Source organism: Octodon degus, unplaced genomic scaffold (assembly GCF_000260255.1).
Source record: "Octodon degus isolate 3935 unplaced genomic scaffold, OctDeg1.0 scaffold00031, whole genome shotgun sequence".
NCBI classification, from domain to species: Eukaryota; Metazoa; Chordata; class Mammalia; order Rodentia; family Octodontidae; genus Octodon; species Octodon degus.
Window position 1 is genome coordinate 14,152,177 of NW_004524607.1, and position 20,346 is coordinate 14,172,522.

Consider the following 20,346-nt stretch of genomic DNA (forward strand, 5'->3'; position numbering starts at 1 on the left):
TTCTTGGGTCTCTCCCAGTCTCATTTAGTGAACTGAGAGTAAAGCCCAGCAGTGAACCAGGGCAATGCTGGGAAGGACAGCATATCAGCAAATGCTCTTGGGGGTTCTGGAGTAGACACAGGTTCCCACTGCAAGGCCCAGTGACCAGAGCAGGGAGAAGCCCTCAGCACCTCTGGATGAACTGCAGCTGTGATGGCACAAAGCAGCCCCGGTGAGGACCCCTCCTCCACCCCAGTAGTTTGACCCAGGGCCTGGCCTCCGGGCTGTGTCTGCTGTCCATCTGCTGCTGAGGAGGCAGCAGGGCCCAGTAAGCAGGCAACGCCCTGGAGCAGGGCCAGCATAACCAGCTGAAGCCCTCAGGCCTCCTGCTGGGCACACAGTGAGCAGAAGGAAGAGCCACCCCCACCAGCTTGCCTTGTAGCCCTGGATGTTCCCATTCTGGCTCTCTGGAGGTGGCGGGTCCCATGTGACCTCCAGCTGGCTGGCTGTAAGTGGGGTCACCTGGATGTTCTGCGGAGCCATGGCTGGGGCTGAGGACAGAAGAAGACGAGAGTAATAACTGGGATGTCCCTTCATGATTGGGGCCCCTACCCCCTGGGGTCACGTAAGTCCTAATTCCCTGAAGGACAGCATGGGAGACAGTGCTCTGGACGTTGCCCAGCTTTAGAAGCCTCAGGCTGGTACCACCACGTGCCATCTCCACACTGTGTCACTGCAGATTTTAGCAAGCCCTTTATAGTACCAGGGGATGATATGAGCTCACCTAGAAGAACATTCTTAAATCCACAAAGCAAAATATATAAAATGGTTGGGAAAATTGATTTCATTAGCTAAGTTAACCGAATATTCAATGGCAAACACACGATATTGGTGAACACAGGGCACAGGCTCAGGTGATGGTCTGATGCCTGAGAGATCAAAGCAGCCATGAGTGTGGCAGACACCTGGAGGTCCTGGTGGCACCTGGGGTGTGGGTACCACAGGTATTGCTGTGCCAACGTTCCTGAATGGGGAAACATTGACTTTGGGACAGAAATACAGAAAATGAAGACATCTATCCTGCTGTCACAAGCTTGGGTGTCCTGGTTAGACAGCCTCACTCTAGACGGAGCTAGTGAGGGAATGCTACGAAGCTACCCCTCCCTGCCGATTGGGAATTGGGTTTCTATGAAATGGCTCAAGTTGCTCTCAGGCCTGGTTCTGGCTGCACATTCTGAGCACCAAATTCTTACTTCCTCACCCTCCCTTCCAGTGGGAGGTGATTCCCCGCTACCATGTCAAGGTCACAGCAAACTGCATGCTGCCTTCTGGAACATTCCTGTTCTTTCTGTCTTGCCAGCTTCAAGCTGTCTCTTAAGTCTGTGCTGGGCACTTCTCACGACGATCTGTTCTCTGCCTCCTGGGAGCTACTCCCTTCTCCCATCTGGACAGTCCTGGTAGAAACTGGGGCCGGGCTGGCCCCTGGGGAGTTGTGTGGCGCCTTTCTTGGGTTCCTAACTCTGGGAAAGCAGAAGCTAGTGGAGTCCTCTTCACTTCCTGCAACCTGGTCCTGCCCTGCAGGAGTACCAGCTGCATTTGGAGTCAATCTATTTATAAACACAGGTGAGCAAACAGTCCCTGTCTGGGGAGATGGACAGCGCTCAGGCTGAGAGGCCTTGTGGGGAACACAATGACCTCGTGAGTCACCCTTTCCCAGTGCCCCTTCCCCACTCCCTGCTCCCCCCAATGTAGAATAAAATAGTAATTAACACCCGCTCAGCCTGACACCAACTATTTATTTTGTTCTAACTGTGTGGTTTCCGTATTATCACTGCCCACCCTGCCGTTAATGGAAATGTTAATAACCCGCACCAGGTTGCTGTGACAGATGCTCAGCCTCATTATCAGAAATTCTTATTTACCGCTCCATTAAACAACAGAATCACACAAAAAAACAATTCAATCAAAACTAACTGGAGGAATTTTAACAGCCACATTAATAATCCAAAACATAAATAAAGTTAATGTCTTTTGCATGTTTGCCATCGGCAACTCTATTGCAAAATTACTGTTGTACAATTAAAATGTGAAAGGCAAAATTGAGCATGGCCATTACCCTGGGCGTGAGTTAGGAACCCCCCAGCACCCCCAAGGGTTTCTTTACATGGACTCAACCAAACCCAGCACAGCAATATCCCTGGACTCAGAAGTCCATCTGTAGGAACTGGTGGAATTCATGTGCTCCAGGCAACCCCCTCACCCCACACTCAGGAGCCCACGTGTCTCTTGGCTGAGGTTGATACACATTGGACAAAGGCCCCAGTGCCGTTTCAGGCAGCGGAGAGGCTTCTGTTTCCCTGTCGGCTATGTTGCAGTATGGTGCTTTGTGCTATAAAAATTCTGCAGGTAACAAAGAATGTTTGCTATTGATGACACATGCAGGGAAAAAGAGAACTATATGTAAACACTGAGAGAGCTTGTGAGTTTTGAAACTTGTTTTTTTTTTTTTTTTGGCTCCTGAATGCTGCTGGATCTCCATTCTGATAGGAGAATTTGACTCTCAGGAAGGCCCTGCTGCTCCCAGTGCTAAATGCAAGCCTCATTCAAGGAATATGTGTGCATCTGGGGAGTTGAAGGAGCGCTGGCTCAGTCATTATCTTTTTGTTTCCTTATCTAAACATTTGTGGCTTAAGGAGAACCCAAATAACAGCCAGCACGTGCCTTTAAAATGCATGACATTATTTTTAAAAAGCTTTTTAACCAGCAATTTCTAGATTTGCTGAATCACAGACTGCCTACAAACAACATCAGAGGTGAACTGGAAAGGTTACAGTACAAGGCTGTGCTCTACTTTGTAGGTTTCATGCAGAGCTAATAATGCTCTGATAGAACTATCTGCATCCAGTGTGAGTAGAGTTGCTCCTGTGTCTGAACCAGGGAACCGGAACAGTCTTGGAGAGGGATTTCGTTATCTAGTAACACAGAAGGCTCAGGTGCTTCCAGAAGCATTGCATCTGACAGCTATAGCAGTGTTCCAGAGGTTTCTGGAATTTTCTGGAATCCTGCCTGGTTGCTTGTGGAGGCCTACTAAACTGGGTGCTGTGGGCTGAGCCAGACTGGATCTCCCTGGACCAGTTGTCTCTGCCAGGAAAGGGTAGGGTGGATGCTGGCAGGGAAGTCCTACAGAGCAGTTATAGCAATGCTCTATCTACCCTACTCAATTCTGGGCTGGTTCATTGCTGGCAGACCATCACTCTCAGCTAGATAAACAGACAGACACTGGAGCACAGTGGCTGTCACTAACTCAGTCTCCTCCTGTTCTTCTTCCTCCTCTTCCTCCTTCTTTTGTCTTTTTGAGACAGGGTTTCACTATGCAGTTCAGGCTGGCCTTGAACTCACTGTGTAGTCCAGGCTGGCTTTGAACTTGCGGGAAGCCTTCAACTTCAACCTCCCAACTGCCGGGATTATAGGCATGCGCCAGCCACCATGTCCAGCCTCATTTTCTGTTCATTCCACATTCTCTCAGACCTAGGTGACCTTACTGCCATAGGGCCCTATATCCAGTCTGGGCTCAGCCATTGCCTTGGGGTGTAGGAACTTCTGCTGTGGGGAAGCAGCAGATAGCCCCAGCATGCTCACACCACAGAAGGAAAAGAGGAATGCCCCACTTGTACCCCACCCATGCTCTTATCCGACCCAGAGAAACCATGTTCAGGTAACTTTTGTTACAGTATATTATTATGACTGCTCTATTTTATTATTAGTTGTTAATTGCTTACTGTGTTTAATATATGAACTAAACTATACCATGTGATATAGATAGAAAGGTATACCATACACAGGTTCAGGACACTGATGATAGTTTCTGGTCTCCTCTGGCATTTTGGATTGAGCCCCGATGATGAGGGGATCCCTGAGGATGTTGACAGCTGCATGTGGCCTTTGGTAGGGTGGCACAGGCCTGACAGAGCAAGTGGAGGTTTCAGAGTTGTAGGAAGTGACCCTACATGGAGGGTCATTCATTCAGTCCTTCACTCTCTCATTCAGATATCCACTCCATGGCAAGTTTGATCCCAGTCTGGGCAACTTAATAAGTTAGTAAGACTCTATCTCAAAATCAAGTTATTATTAAAAATGGCTGGGGGAGGTGTAGCTCAGTGGGAAGGTTCTGCTAGTTTCAATCCCTGGTAACACAAAACAAAGAAAAATCCACTCCCTGTGGTGGGAGAGTCATCTGTCTTACTTTAGACAGTGGCAGGGTTGTAGGACTTGTAGTGGCCCCTGCTAACTCCATTGACCACATGACTCTTTTTGATCAAAGACACGTGAACAGCAGCAGTACATGGGCAGCAGGATAGGAACAGGAGCCACCACCTTACAGAAGCTCCAGAGGCTGTGTGGCCCCAGCCCCTCTTTCTCATGCCCTCTAGACTAGCTGAGCCTTGTTCTGAAATACAGAACAGGAGGCAGAGAGGCCTGGGAAGCCCCAAGGGCGGGCCCCATGGTGGTGAGCGTTGTGTGGGTGTTGAGGCCACTGATGTCCAAGGCCTTCTTGTTTCAAGGCACGTGTGCTAGACACTTCCTGAATGTTCCCTAGACCCCGATCTTGGGCCTGGGTTGGGTGGCTACATAGATGTAGAAGACAATTTAACAAGGGAGCAAAATTACAGTAATAATGGCACAAGGTAGAGGAAAGCACACCTTCACAGGGCCAGGAGAGGGGCCTTCCAGCTGGGCATGTGCTTGTTTCTGGAAGACAGAACATTTGGCTAAATAACAGGGCAGATTTACCAGGGGACAATGGGCCAGGAAGCAAGGGCAGACTTGGAGGTGGGAAAGGAAGAAGCAGAAGTCCAAAGTGAGAGAGCTGCTGTCTGGGTCACAGTAAGCAGAAGGCCATCTGTTCTAGGGCCAAGGTTGGCCACTGCCTCAGGGTCACCCTTGGCCATGCAGGGCTCCTGTGCTGCCGGATCATCTGGTCATGCTGAGCACCTGCTTTTGCTAGATGCATGTGTGGCCACGGCAGACCATACTGGGCTTCCTCCTTCAGTTATTATCTTGGTAGCATAGGTTTTTAAATGACAACTTGAGGATCATTGCTAATGTTTTACTATAATAAATATTTCCTTATATAATTAAAACATTCTACACTCATCAATTCACTATAATTACATCAATGTTTTATTGGTCAGATACTCTCTCTGACTCCCTGTTGAAGTAAACAGGAAATAGAATTCTCTAATCTAATTTACCTTCTCTGCAAAGTTTGCCAACACATCTGTTCCCTGAAGCAGGGTTATCTGGAGACTATGTATCTTCTGAGGCCTTCTCTATGCATGAAGGAGCATTAAGTGGAACACACTGCTTCAACTCAGTTGGAGAGGAGCTGGATTTGGAGACAAGGAGCAGTGCCTTGATGCAGGAGAGCCAGAGAGTGGGGATTTGGTGGTCTCGGTGGATGAGCCAGGAAAGGAAAAGCCCTGTGTACAGTCAAGAGCACAGTCCTGAGAGCGTAGTGTGCGGGTGACTGCTGTCCATGAAGAGGAAGTTCAATGCTCAGCGCCCTTGATGGACTGAGAGTCTGAAGCCCGGTCCCCAGTACTGTAGGTTACAAAGCGAACTTCAGCTGACATTGAAAGTAATCTTTTCTTTTTTGTGGCACAAGGCATTGAAGCTGGGGTGCTGCACCACCAAGCTACATCCTCAATCTTTGGTATAGGATCTTACTAGGTGGCCCAGGTGGGACTTGAACTTCAAATTCTCCTGCCTCAGCCTCCCTAGCAAAGAGACTACAGATGTGCATCACCATGCTCAGCTAGCAAGTAATTTTTAAAATGCCTACAAAAGGAAATTCCAAGTGAGAAGACCACATTTTATAAACTTGTAAAGGACATGAGGTACGGTGACCACTCTTCTCTTAGCCTAGAGCCTCCTCTCTCCAGCTTTTCCCAGGACTTTCAGGTCACAAGCAGTTGATCCCACCAACTGCTATAATCACAACAGCTCACAGGTGGCATGCCCAGAGGCGCTGCTGGTGACCTTGCAGGCGTTTCTATGCACTGGGTGACTCTTGTCCCTCACCTGACTCACACAGTCCTTATCACCCTGCTATTCACTGGCCTCATTTCACAGACGGCAAACCAAGACCCAAAGAGACCAACTTGCCCAAGATCATAGCTGATAGCTGTGTGGGTTCAAGCATGCTCAGCTGGCAGCCTGACTCTGAGCCCTCCTCCCACAGATCCCCTAGGGGCAGTGAGGGGTCCAAGCCCGGGTCTCTAGTACCTTTGTCCCACTCTGGCTGCCTCTCTGAGCTCCAAATCCTTCGACCTTTCCTCCTGTCACCTGCCATGATCAGCCAGAACCAAAAACTGCTCTGGGAAAGTCCACAAGAGAACACCGGGAAACTGGTCACCAAACTATCTTCAGTAAAGTCACTGACATGTGGCCAGACTGCAGGACTGTGCCAGGGACAGAGCCCTGGGCTCTCAGTCCTCACAGCTGGGTTTATCTTCATGATTCAGGGCACTCTTTCTAATGTCTCTGAGCTGTAAGCTTCATCATGAGTTAAAATGGGTAAAATAGATAATTTGAAGAGTTTGAAGACAAAGCAAAATGACTGGAGCCTGGAAAGCAGAACTTCCGGAGAGTTGGACCTGTGTATTTCACTACAGGCTGCCTCCCTGAAGCTGCAGGGGCAACTCTGTCTCCTCCCTACCCAGGAGACTGCTAGGAAAGTGGGGTAGGGACAGGGAGGGCTCCATATTGTCAGCGGGATGCCTGTTGTCCCCTTGCTAGCTGGCTGCAGGGAAGCAACTACCAGGTGAAGGTCCCCATTGAAGGCTCCACGGGAAGGCCCCACCCAGAAGGAACACAAGAAGGCTTCCCAGAACCGGAGGCACTGACCAGTGGTGGTGAGCCTATGGTAGGTGTGCTACAGCAAGCCGTTTGTATCACTGAGAGTTCTGTTATTGTGTTTTTATTTTAAGATAAAGGTTGTGGCTGTCACAGTAAAACCTCAGTATTCAGGTTGAATTGTTGAGTTGACAATTGGTGATGCACAAGTGGGTTTTAGGTTGCAGTTTGAGCCCTGGGTCTCTAAAAGGTTCACCACCACTGTTGTTTAGACCATTAGCTCCTGAGGAACAGAATACTGCCAATAGCTGTATAAGTAAGCTTGGGCATGGTCCATCCCTGCCAGATCCTTCAAAGTCACAGGCCTTGCCGATGAGCTGCCAGACCCCGAAGCAGAAGAGCCAGATATGTTCTGCTTGGATTCCAACCCACAGGAACTATGAATTAGTAGATGTGTTGTTTCTAGCATATAACTGGGACAGCTTGCTACACAGTACCAGCTGGCTACTACATCTCAAGTGGAGCAGAAGATCCTTGGGGTGGGTGCCTGTGCCGAGCCCAGCCCCTACAGTGTTTGGGAGCTCAGAGACTGCTGGAATTTGCTGAAGCCCCATAAGAAACACTGGATCTCAGATGTGAGTATCTAGCAATAATCCACTGTCAGAGCTAACATGACTCCACACATGGAGCAGAGCTAGAACCTGAGAAGAAATGAGACCTATACCTGGCCTCTGTGCTGGTCCATTTGTTGGCGAGGGTGACAGAATGCTGGCAGGAAATAACTGAGGGGGTCTGATTGCAGGCACCTCCAAAGCACAGAGTTGAGGTGATGACAAGAACTTTAGGCTCTGATTGGGCCCTTCTGCTGATGGTCTAGGAGCATAGAGATAGATCGGTCCATTTTGCATTATTACCACAAAATGTCTGAGGTAGCCTAACTTGACAAAGAAAAGAGGTTTATTTAACTGTCTTTTGGATGCTGAAAATCCAAACACCATGGTGCAAAGAGCCTCTCGGGAGAGCCTGCTTCAGCTGTGTCATCAGCGCTGGTGAGAGCAGAGATCACATGGCGAGGCAGAGAGCAGAGCCTGGGATCCCACCGACTGATGTGAGCATTAGGACCCAAGGGCGTCCCATCAAGCTCCGCCTCTAAAGGCCCTGCCTCCAAAGATGACCACTCTGTACCAAGAACCCCTGAGGGTTGCCCCCCACCCCAAACACAGAGTGGCACAGGGCACCCACCTTTCCTCAGCCTGGGAGGGCATCAGTGATCTGCCAGGATACAGCAGCTGCCAGCTAAAGAAACTGAGTGGGTTAAAATGGTATTTGAAAAGCAGGTTTTTAATAGGAATGGAAGGCTGAGGCCAGAAAATTTCTGACTCATATTAAGAAATATATTTTCCTGACATATTTCAACTTTAAAGGTTAGCTCTGAGCTCCCCGTACTGTATCCTGCCTGTGAACAAATTCGGGTTCTGATTTCATCCTGTAATGATCTTTGTTTTCTCATCATTAGCAAGTGGCTTACTCCTTCTTATCAGCTCAATCACTATTACCACCCATGGTTAGATAAGCAGAGTTCAAAGCTTCTCCAGAGAATCAGGAGGCTGTTTCGTGTTTGTTGTTTTCCTTGCCGGTAGTCAGTCTCCCATCATAGCGAGGCTCAGGGCCTGACTCCTGCTGCATTGGCCCCGTGGTGCTGAGCTTTGCTGGTGTACACCATCATCAACCAACCACATCCTATGCAGCTAGGTTTGTAAAACTCATGTTGTCAGAGAAACATTTTGTTTTCACCTTGTGACTTAGAAAAAAATAGGCTCACAGGAGCTAAGTTACTCATCCTAGAATGGACAAGATTTGGCCTTGGATCTGTCTGACTCTAAGGTCTAAGCTGTTTTCTGAGGCTGGAAGTAGAAAGGTTTTCTGTAAAGGCTTGGGCAATATTTTAAGCTTTGAGGGATACAAGGCCTCTGTCCCACCCACTAAACACTGTCTGTCTTTGGCAAATGCATCTTGAATAATTTCTGTCTATGTCATTACAGCAAAAGGTGTGGAAGTGCTTAAAGAAAATCTTGTTTATAACAACAGCCCTGGCATTGGCCCCTGGGCCATTTCTGCAGCCCCTGATGAAGGGAACAGGGAAAGAAAGGGACAGCATGGTTTGGGGAGGGAGTTTGGTTGCAAAGTCAAGAGCCCAGGGCTGACTGTGAGCAGCGCAACTTCACCGGCAGAAGGCTCCGAAACCAAACAGTCTGGTGGTGGTGGAGCTGGAGCCCCCAGGGGGCTCTGGCTGAGCTGTGGGTGGTTGAGACTATAGTCAAAGTACTTTTAAATCCTCCACACCCACTAGATCCACTGTCACCAGGGGACTGGATGTGGACCCCTTCTGGTGGGATGCTAGGCCTGAAGGTGGCTGGTGCTCCTGGTCACACATGTGGAGGTGGATGGCCCAGTATCAGGTTCAGTTCCAGCCCCCACTTTAGTCCACCCTGAACTCTATGACACACACATGGCCCAATCCTTTAAGGGTGGACCTCAGAGAACTTTGTACCCTGGTGAGACCCAAGGCCAGGCAGCTGGGGCTCCTTCAGGAAAGGGGCCAGGCCTTGGAGTTTCCTGTTGCCCTCAGCCACCATGTCCTAGGCAAGTGGAAGCTAAGTGGAGCCATCCCAACAGACTCATGGTACAGCACAGCAGAGTGTTTCCCAGAGAATAGAGCCATGCACTGACTCAGGACTGTGAACCATGTAGCATGCTTTCCAAGTAGCATCAGGCATTGAGATAGAGCTGTGTGGAGCCGAGACCTGCACTGATAATGGGGTGGGAATGATAGCCCCCAAGAGATGGGCCCAGTTACAGTCCATGACTGTGGGCTTGGCTACCCACTTGACATTTATGAGGCTGTCCCTGGGCCAGCCTCCTTGCCTTTCTTTTCCCAGGCCAGGTCCACCTGTGTGTAGGAGATCTCGGTTCTGAGAGCATGTGAGTCTTTGCGCCCCAGCCCGCATAGTCAACCCTTCTTATCCTGCCAGGACCCCCACTCACTTGCTCATAAGTGCTCCTCCCAGAAAGGACTGCTGGCTGGGCTCAGTGGACTCACCAAGAAGTGCCCTGGGTCATACGAACTGGAGGTGGCAGTGATACCCCGAATGATATCAGTCCTCCTTGGTGTGCAAAGTGGGCAGCCAGCTTCCCATGTAGAGAAAGACACCCGAAGGGTACCTTCCCAGGAATTTCAGGCTGAACTCCCAGTCATGGCTTCAGAGACATGGTTGTGTAAATTAAGGGAGTGGACATGTTGAGCTGCAGCCCCAGAGGCAAAAAGGAACTGGTAAAAAGAGATACCAGTGTCCCCGGGTGACCATGACCCAATGGTCACCAGTAGACACTCACTGGCTCTCTCCTAATGTAAGTCTGCATTCTGCCTATGCTCAGCAGTGTTCATGGTGTAGGCAGGGAGTCTGGGGTCCCTGGAACCATGGGACACCATGTGTCCTAATAGTGGTCACCTGGGCACCCCACTGATGGGTGATGATGAGATAACACAGCCCTGGGAAGTGTGGGGCAACTACATTAATTACCCCGTAAGCAACTGCCAGTCTTTCTTCATTATAAACACATTTCCAAACCAGCGCAGCTCTGAATCCATTTAATTTCACTTAATGGGCTCTAGGACTGGCTTTATTTGTCACTAGGGGGAGCTGAAGCAGCTAGACTCTTTGTTATTTTTCTCTCATTCCAGCCAAGAGTAATTAAAAACTGGTAGTATTACAGGAAAGGTAAAACCCATATTCTACAGCACCATCTTCATTCTTTAAAAATAACAATGAACCAATAGTTCAGAGACGCTCCTCTGTCTTCTAAAGCAACACACATGCCAAAATCAACCTGAATGCTGTCCGAGGTGATCAAGTGATTAGGAATGCTGAGTTTATGTGTCTGTCTTTTTTCTTTTTTTGGAAAACGTTGCAGAGCCAAAGACCAAAACTCAGGACTTTCGGCTGCTGATCTGCACTTGGCAGCCACTACCCACTAGATATAGCTAAGTCCTGGCTCCTTTCTTAAAGACTTAATAAAATTCTTCTTTTAACTTTTTGCTTTTCCTAGTGCTAGGGAATGAGCCCAAAGCCTCCCCTGCACAGGCTAAGCATAAGCTTCACCACTGAGCTACACCCCCGGGTCCAAGGTCATTCTTTCTTCTGGACTAACATTTAATGTGTGTCTCCAAAATGAGGTAAACTCCAGCCTCAGGCTGCGAGCAATGTGCGCAGAGCAGGGACAAGTCATCACGCTAGCAGGCTTTGCAGTAATAACTGTGATAAAACTGCTAGGAATGACGCATAAGGAACAAGCAGAATGTGCTAAGAGCACGTCAACCCCACGGCAAGATGTGAAAGGAAAGACAGGCCAATTCCTGGAGAGGAAAGACGTGAGTGAAGATGCCAGCAGTTTCTGCGTCATTTTGTAATTTCATCCTAGTAGAACTTGTTTATTTGAGCTCTTGCCAAAATGACTGAAGTTTTAAGATGTCTGAGGAATTTCGAAACACACACAAAAAAATAAGACAAATTCTCCTAAGTACGAGTTGTGTGTAGTGATGGGTAATGTGTGAAAGGTTTGGTGGCATCAGAGCCCTGGTAAAGATATCGCTAGAAGTGAGCAAGCCCTTGGACGGAACAGACCGTGTACAAAGATTAAAACATGATTGAGACATACCACAATGAATCAATCAGTGAATGCTATTTGCAGAAAAATGTCTCTGGAAATAATCTATTTAGAGGCTCATTTTTATACCAAGTGCCAAGATAAATTACAGCTAGATTAAAGACTTTAATGGTAAAAGATGAACCCATAAAAATTCAGAAGAAAATCTGTGTATCCATCAGGTTTCTGAGAGAGACAGACAGAGATGTGACAGGTCTAGAAATTCAACTACACTCTCCAGAATAAAAACCAAATGACAGAAAGGGAAAACAGCTTGCCAGCAACACAATCACACATGTTTTCCCCAACAGGAAGGAGTTTTTCAGACCCAGCTGAGAACACTGGACCTTGTTGCATTGAGAAAGAATGGAGACCGGGCTTCAGAATCCCCAGAGCAACGTCACTTAAACCCCAGAGGGCATCTGGACACTGTCTGAATTGCAATACAGACCAAATGAAATTTGGGGCTACTTCTTACAAATGTCTGTGTCGAAAAATGAAACTTCAGGGCCAACCAGATCGCTCAGCAGATTAAAATGCCTAATCATGCAGATGCAGGGACTGGGGTCGATCCCTGGCATGCTGTGCTGGTCCCACCCCCAGGGTGCACTGAGACTGCAAATATGACTAGGCTTAGTGGCTTCACTTGTAATCCCAGTGCATGGGAGGCTGAAATCAGGAGGATTACTATGAGTCTGACCTGTGTAGTAAGACCCTGTAGACACTGTCCTAAATATGTAAAAAAAAAAAAAACAAAAAAAACAAAAAACATTTTTTTAAAAAGAAAAAAAGAATGAAACTTCAGTTCAGCCAAGCAGAAAGTTTGAGTTACACAACTAACCCAGACTTGCACAACAATGGATTTTCTTAAGGCAAAGATCCCCTAAGGCAACACCACAAAGGTAATTGGTCAAGGGTTGCCTTTGCAATTGCTTTCCACATTCGCATTTTGGTGCATCTGGTCCAGGCAGGGATGACATCGGTCCCTGGCTTTGGAACCTTAGGTCACCGTCCACAGCAACTGGTTTGGCAATGGGAGCAACTGAAGTCCAGCTGAAGGACCTAAAGTTTCCAGTAAATTTCTGCTGCAGACAGTGCACAAAGACAGAAGCTTTCACTCATGGGTGCTGGACAGCCACCTTACTGAAGTCTAAGAAAGGAGCCCACGAAGAAGGAATGGAACCAAGAGGGAGCTGGGCAGTTGCTTGTTAAGGCACAAGGTCCCACCAGGCCTGGAGCCATACCAGGTGATGGTGAACCTTTTAGAGCTTTCAGGGATAACAAAGAGCCAGCTGTATCTAGGCTGTTATAGAAGTGTTATGCTTCGGTTACAGCTCAAGTGGACCCCCCCCAAAGTTTCACACACTGGAGGTTGGTCCCCAGTGTGGTGATGAGAAAGGGGACCTTTAACAGGAGGGACATAATGGTAAGTCTTTAGGGCACTGACCTTGAAAGACATCAAGGTAGCTCCTGTGTGAGCCCTGTTAGTTATCAGAGAGGCTGTTAAGAGCACCCTGCCCCATGGCCACCCTGGACTTCCTGCTCACCTTGGGATGTCTCCTGTTTGCACATCCTCCTGACACTGTGATATCACCTGCCACAGGCCTCTCTTGGGAGCTAAGCTTGTGCTAATGTCCTTGAGCCCACAGGACTGTGAACTAAACAAACTCTTCTCCAATATCCAGTGCTGGCATTCTGTTACAGCAGAAAATGAACTAATGCAAGGAGTTAAGAAATGATTATTTTGGCTTGAGTGCATGCACATCAGGGTTCTGCCTCCTGCAGACTAGAGTCCTGACTTTTGCATTATTTTTACTGATTTATAACATTGGTGCTTGCAAATCAATCTCAGTGAAAACACTATCTTTTCCCCTAAGGTTAAAAGGATTTAAATATTACATATTTGGGCTGGAGGAGACTGGCAGATCATCTCTCTACCTATCTCATTGTTGTATGTTAGGGCCTGTTCACCCTTTCACTAAGCTCTGACTGGTCACTGACTTCAGGCCAGGAACATTCTGGGTACTCATCCCATGTGAAGGGAAGATTTGGTGCGTCATTGGGATGAGAAGCCCAGTCTCCTTCCACATAACCCCACTATACCACGGTGGTATAGTGCCTCAGTAGTGTAGCTCAAAGTGGTTAAACAATTTGCTCATGGTCACACAACCAGTAGAAGACAGAGCCAACCTCAGACCCACAAATTTACTCATGAAACCACAGCTAAGTCTCTCTCTCTCTCCCTCCACCCCTCTTTCTCCTTTTCTCCCTCTCTGTCCCTCCCTCTCTCTCTCCAACACTGGGTCTTGATTCCAGGACCTTCACACTGAGCCACATCCCCAACCCTATTATATTTTTATTTTGAAATAGGTTCTTGCTAAGTTGTCCAGGTTGGCTTGAACTTGTTACTCTTCCTGCCTCAGCCTCACAGGGTGCTGGGATTACAAGCATGTACCACTGTGCTTGGCAATATGTTCTTCTTAAAAGCCTTTGAGCATTTCAGGCCAACTAATTTGTACTGTTTTGGAGTGCCTAGCCAAGTGAACAGAAATTGGCTGGATGGCGTACTTTTCTGAAGGTGTGCTTGCTATAAGTCAACACATTAGCAGTACCTCTCATGTTGGAAGGGAATTGCTACAGCAGGGTTCTTGGGCTCTGAGAAACAGACTGGAATGGTAATGACTAACTGGCAGTGATGCTGGGATGACTGGCTGTCCTTCTTCCAGAAAATTCTCTCTGGTGGGAACATGGGGGAGAGAGAAGAACACCAGGCCAATGGCAGCAGAGCTGGCAGCTCCCAGCTCCGGGTTACATACCAGGCACAGGGGTCCATGGCTGCCTCCTGAACATGGCCCAGTGTGGATGTCTGGGAACATGAACTGGCAGGAGTGACACAGGTACTAACCCTGGGCAAGGGGCCCTTCAGGGAGGAGTAGCTATGGCCTGTGACAACAACAGGTGCTGGAGAGAAGGTAGGGCCATGGATAGTGAGACACAGGGGCTTTCATAGGATGCCGCATGGGAAGAGACTGGCCCTCCCTGGGGTTGGGGGAAGGCATCATCAGAGCCCTGCAAGGAAACCTGAGCTGGTCCTTGGAGCCCCGTGGCTGCTGTATGGGTCCAAGAAGGCCAGAGATACCCCCTGTACTCAGGCCAGTTGGTTTTGTGAGCATTCAGCACTCTCTCTGGGTGCCCCCACTTCTCAGGTCTAGTTCTGCCCTGACTCAGTATCTCCTCCAGCATCATGGGGTCAATGGCTGTGATCACCAGGGCAGGATGTGCAGGGATCCCTTTTCCTCTGTGAAATGTGAGGGATCCAGACAGCAGATCCTGAGAGAATGTTCAAGTCAGTGCTCATGGGTAGCAAAGGTATGCAGGGGAGGTGGTGGAAAGGGGGACACCTCTGGCCCAAAGCAGAGACTACAGAACAGGGACTCTAGCCTAGTTCACCATTACTAGGAAACACCCAGGGCTCCAATGTTCCTGACAGGTGTCCTCACTTATCCAACGGCAGAAACAGCCCAAGCATTCACCAGCACAAGAATGGGGCAACAAAAGTAGTCTATCCACTTAATAGAATATTAGTCAGGTAAGGAACGGAATGAAGTTCTGATACATGCTGTACTGGTTGTGCATTATGTCAATTTGAGAAATTTAGAAGTTTAATTAAGTGACTCAGCAGAGAGCCAGGATTCTTAGTTTGTAAACATCCTTATCCTGTGCAAGAGGAGGATATAGACTTTGTGTGAGTTCTACATCCCCAGCCCCAGGGTAGCTGGTTTATAATATAAGGAGGAGAGAGAGGCTGGCTAGAAGCTGCAGCTGCTGCCTTTCCCTTTGCTCTTTGCTGTTTTCTGCTCCCATGAACTGCTGCTCACTGCCATGTGCCACTCTGCCTGGGAGCCAGCCGCGCATAGACTAAAACCTCCACTGTAAGCTAAGCAAACCTTTCCTTTCTTAATTTTGGGTGTCAGGTATTTTGTCCCTGACAACAAAATAAAAAGTAATTGAGACACATGCCAACATGGGTAAACCTCAGAAATGTTATGCTAAGTATCAGGAACCAGGAGCAAAAGGACAAATACCACATGGTTTCATGAAATATCTAGCATAGGCAAATTTAAAGACAGAAAGTAAGTTAGAGGTTTCCAGGGGCTGGGAAGAAGTGGGGAGGGAAGGCAATGGTGAATGGGTCTGGAATCCCTGGGAAGATGAGAATGTTCTAGAGGTGAATGGTCGTGTTGGCTGCATAAACATTGTGAATGTGCTTAATGCCTCAAACTGTGACAACAAAGGTTAAGAAGACAACCTTTGTATTATGTGTATCTTACCACAATAACAAACATTCTAGACTCAGAGCTAGGATTTGGCACCATGTCACAACAGGACACTGCCTGGCCTGTCTCATTTTTCCCTTCTGTATCTCTTTTCTCTGGGCTTTGCTTTGCAGCCTTGGATCCCACCTGCCATCTCGGGGGTGCAGGCTGGCATAGTTCCCATGGGCCAGCTCAGGTACTACACGTCCCTGCTGGTTGGTTGTGTCCAGTTCTCCCATCCCTGATCCTTGGGGACAAGCTGCTTGGGGACTCTGGAGGAGTATAGTCTGCCAGAGTCACCCTTTACTGAGGTACTGGGGATGTCCCTCTCCCACCATATGATTCTTTTATCAATAAGCACCCCACCATCACTGGATCTCCAGCCCCCAGGACAAACTTGTGAGGAAAGAGAGGTAGGAATTGCATATGCTCCCTTCCTGCATCCTCACATATATGTAAATAGTGCCTGATTATTCCCTTTGTGTCATTAACTGCTTTCTAACAACGACCCTCTAAATTGCCAAAGGTCACCAGATGCAGTTCTATCATCTGGCCCAGAGGCCCATCCTCTTGCGGCTGATCAGCTTCTCTGCCAAGGATGGGGCTTTCTGTTCTGGGCCTGAAGTGTCACCTCTGGACCTGCTTAGGCCATCCTGGCAGCAGTCCCCAGATTATGCCACAGAAATTCTAAAGCTGTCAGCTAAAAGCTGAGCTCTTGAGTGCAGCAATCTTCCAATCAGTGGGGACAGCGTGGCCTTATTAAGTGAGGCCAGGAGACAGATGGATGAGCAAGTATATCTGGAGTCACAGTACCGAGTCTCACTGCAAGTTAGTTTCACCAATGGGATGTCCCTGAATCAAACCTAAGAGCCACATCTTATCAGGGTAGAAACAGAGAGCCACGTGGTTTCTGTAGACCTAGAAAATGTGATGCTACCACAAATGAGGCTGCCCCTGGTCACAGGGCTACTGAAGAAGCCCACAGAGTAATGGATGGGTGGATAATTATGTACAAACACCCACAACTCCAGATCCCAAGGTTCCCATTTCCCACAAGTTAGGACCCTTACCAAGTAGAGAACATCTCTGTGGAACTAAGTCATACTACAATAAATAGTGCCAGATTCTGGACAGACTCTTGAGGTCACAGAGGCAGGACATGGCTATAATGGAGCTGCGAGGAGAGCCCAGAACCCTGCTAAACTAGGCCCTTCCAACCATGACACATAAACCTTCACCCCACCCATGATATGTGTAGGGAGGGAGAGAAGGCCTTCAAGTCCAAGCCATTAAACTCCACTCCTTGTGGCCACAGGAACAGGGATGTATAGAGCTTACCAGCCTCGCCGACAAAGACTTCAACAGGTGCGCTAGCAGGACTCTCGCCAATGATGTTGTAGGCGGTCATGATCACTTCATAGCGCCTGTACTTCTTCAGATCTATGAGGGTAAAGGAGACTAGTCAGCCTGTGGTGGGACCACCTTAGAAACCTCCCTCCATGGCTCATACTGGAGGAATTAGCACCCCCAGGGGAGGCATGGAATAGTTAAAATTGCTTTCCACAGTGGACTGTGACATATCTCTGGCCCTATTACAGGTCACATTCCTCCTCTTCCTCCTGGCTGTCAATCAAGCACCTATAGAACAGGATCTGTCTACCCCACACTCCATGAAAGGCAGCACTACAGCCTTCCTAGAGTGGGCTCTGTTGTAGCCAGCCCTGGCCTGGATTTCTCCAGAGAACTACCAACAGGTACAGGAAGTCTGGGTTAAAAAAAAAAATCTATAAAGATCTAAGTAGACCTGAGGCCCTTGAGTTTTTCATGACTGTGTGCTAGGAAGAAAAGGGTATGTGTGGGAAGCCATGTTTGTAGTGACACAGAAGGTGGTTGAGTGCTAGTCTTCCACTGAGTGACGGGAAGAGTGGAGCTGACCTTGAAGCCAAAATGTCCTAGAAACTGTCCCATGGAGATACTGCTGTGGGGCTGGTGTTGCTTTGCAGTCCCTGCATGTGCCATCTCTGGGGTGAGTGCTGGACTCACACCAAGCTCCTCGTTGTGCCTCCCTTGTGAATCAGACCACAGAGGTCCTCCTGACCAGCCTCAGAGGAATGAGCATGGTTCTACCCACGTAATGAGTCAGGATCCCATACTCCATGAATGTTAAGCAAACGCTCTATTACCGAGTAACATTCCCAGCCCCCACATTTGAAGCTTGAGATCCATCCTCAGGCAAAAACCAAAGGAAAAGCTTCAGAGTTTAAGGTCAGAGGAAGGATGGCCAGACAAAATGTAGCATGCAGTCCATGGAATGTTATTCAGCCTTCAGAAGGAAGGACATGCTGACCCCTGCTATCAACAGGTGGTGAACCACGAGGACCTGACTCTCAGGGAGATAAGCCAGGCCCAAGGGGCCGGAGAAAGCACCTGACTGGATGAGGTCCCCAGAGTTGTTGGATTTACAGAGACAGGAAAGCAGCACGGTGGGAGCTGGGAATAGGGAGTTTGTGTTTAATGAGGACAGTTTCAGTTTGGGAAGATGGAAAAGTTCTGGAGGTGGACAGTGATAAGTGGATCACTGTCACCCACTAAAAATTGTTAAGACAACAAATTGTGCGCTAGGTCCATTTTGTCAAAATTAAAAGACAAATAAGAAAAAAAAAGAAAAGAAAAGAAAGAAAGGGCCAAGGGAGTCAGAAGATCCTGTCCAACCCGACTCTCCTTTCCAGCCTAGCCTATGAGACCAGATGCCCGTATTGCAACTCTCCCAGCTTTCATTTCTAGAAGTTTCCTTTCCCATCCCCTGATCATTTCAGCATATTGAGAAGTAGCATGGGAGGGGCATGCTCTAGAAATTAGAGCCATTAATCTAGCCTGGTTTCCCCCGTCCACTGAGAGCTTAATTGGCAAGGCCTGGTCACAGTGGCCTCCGGCTGGAGACGTGCACACTTACGTGTTAATTCATACGTTGTTAACCTGGAACTGCTGTTTACAGTCTTGAAGCTGCTTTGGGCTATCAGGGGTAAGCAAAGCATAAAAGCAGTTAGCACAAAGGGACACAATTACTGCAGCAGACAGAAGGGGAGGTGGCTGGCTCCCACACATGCCCCTAGAGGCACCCACAGTGCTGCCCATACCCTTTCCATCAGCCCCTGGGCTACCAAAGCTCAAGACACCAGTCCAAGCCAGACGGAGGCAGGCCACCCTCTGATGGGACCAAACTTGTGAATGGTGTCTGCCCTGCCATCCTGTCTGGCTATGCCAGGGAAGGCTCCGGCATGATTTCTCCTGGGCACTGCCAGAAAGCAGGGCTATCAGCTTGTTGACACTCAGCTGTGGGGGCCTGCCCTGAGATCACCCAAATTAAGCACCTGTACATGACCTGGTGTATGTGCCCAGCCCCACTACAGTCTGGGCCTTTTGTGCAAGCCCAGGGAGATGCTAATGGTGGGGTCATTAGCAAGGGACATCTTCTGGGTGAGGCAAAGGTAAAAAACAGCCACTCTCTTTCCTCAGGACCAGTAGCACTGCTCCTGTACCCATGAGGGTTGCTTCTGTGGGTACAAAGCTCTGTGGCATCTGGTAGAGAGACCCAGTGCTGGAAAGCAGCCTCCTGCTAGAGGGGTGGAGACATGGAAGGCGCTGCCCAGGGGCACATTTCTAGACCTATGGCCTGTGGCCTTGTCAAGGACAGGTGGGTTTTCTGTGACACCATGGTGGGGGGCTAGGAGATAAAAGCCTCCACTCCCTTCTGAGAGAAGAGATGTGGGATGAGGGCTCCTGCTATTCCTGAGGCTGCCTGAGTGACAGCTGGACCAAAGGCAGAGCAGGCCAGGCCTAGGGCAGGCCAGGACTGGGAGATGCCAGGATACAGCTTGAGGCCACATGTTGTGAAAATAGCCGAGCCTGTCTTTCCCTTGAGGGTGCTGGTCCAGCCTCTGTCTCAGGCCTATGCTATCAGCACATGCCATAGCCGTGCTTCCCTAGGGCCTGATGCTTGTCCTTCCTTTGTTCATGGCATTCAAGGCCCCTTTGCTCTCTAGCTGTGTCCTAACAGCCCCACCTGTGCTTTACTTGCTACCACTACAAACCATGTGATCCAGGTCCCCAGCTTGGGTCTGTGCCCCTCCAGGCTCCCATGGTGCAAGGTCTCCTGCCCAGTGTGGGGTGGTCCCAGGCAGGGGTAAATGGCTCACCTGTGAGCTCGGCTCTCAGTGCAGAAGGGCTTTTGAGTGTCTTGGCCTCAGGACTGACGCCTGCTTCAGACTCCAGCTCCCGGTAGTAGATCCGGTATCCCTGCAGAAGCCCATTCAGGCTCTCATCCCTTGGAGGCTGCAAAGATATCATATGTTCAGCCATGCCAAGGGTCACATCAGGGGCTTGGTGGCTTCTGCCTCTGTTTAACCAGTCAACTGTGTGGTGGAGTCACTAGGTTAAGTCTGCAGTTTCCAATTGTTAAGGCAAGGAAAGAAAGGTGTGAAATTTGCGAGGT

General features: G+C 48.9%; 1 protein-coding gene across 2 annotated transcripts in view; it reads right to left on the reverse strand.

The window, feature by feature from the left end:
• Sdk1 (sidekick cell adhesion molecule 1) overlaps positions 1-20,346 on the reverse strand; it is a 986,062-nt gene that overhangs the window by 42,578 nt on the left and 923,138 nt on the right. The window contains exons 33-36 of one of the 2 annotated variants that reach the window (XM_023713416.1): positions 20,051-20,186; positions 18,808-18,867; positions 17,193-17,294; positions 415-530 (exon numbers count right to left, since the gene is read on the reverse strand). In XM_023713416.1, the coding sequence (XP_023569184.1) occupies positions 415-530; positions 17,193-17,294; positions 18,808-18,867; positions 20,051-20,186 (414 nt within the window). The remainder of the gene's footprint in view (positions 1-414; positions 531-17,192; positions 17,295-18,807; positions 18,868-20,050; positions 20,187-20,346) is intronic. The other variant, XM_023713415.1, reaches the window with a different exon arrangement.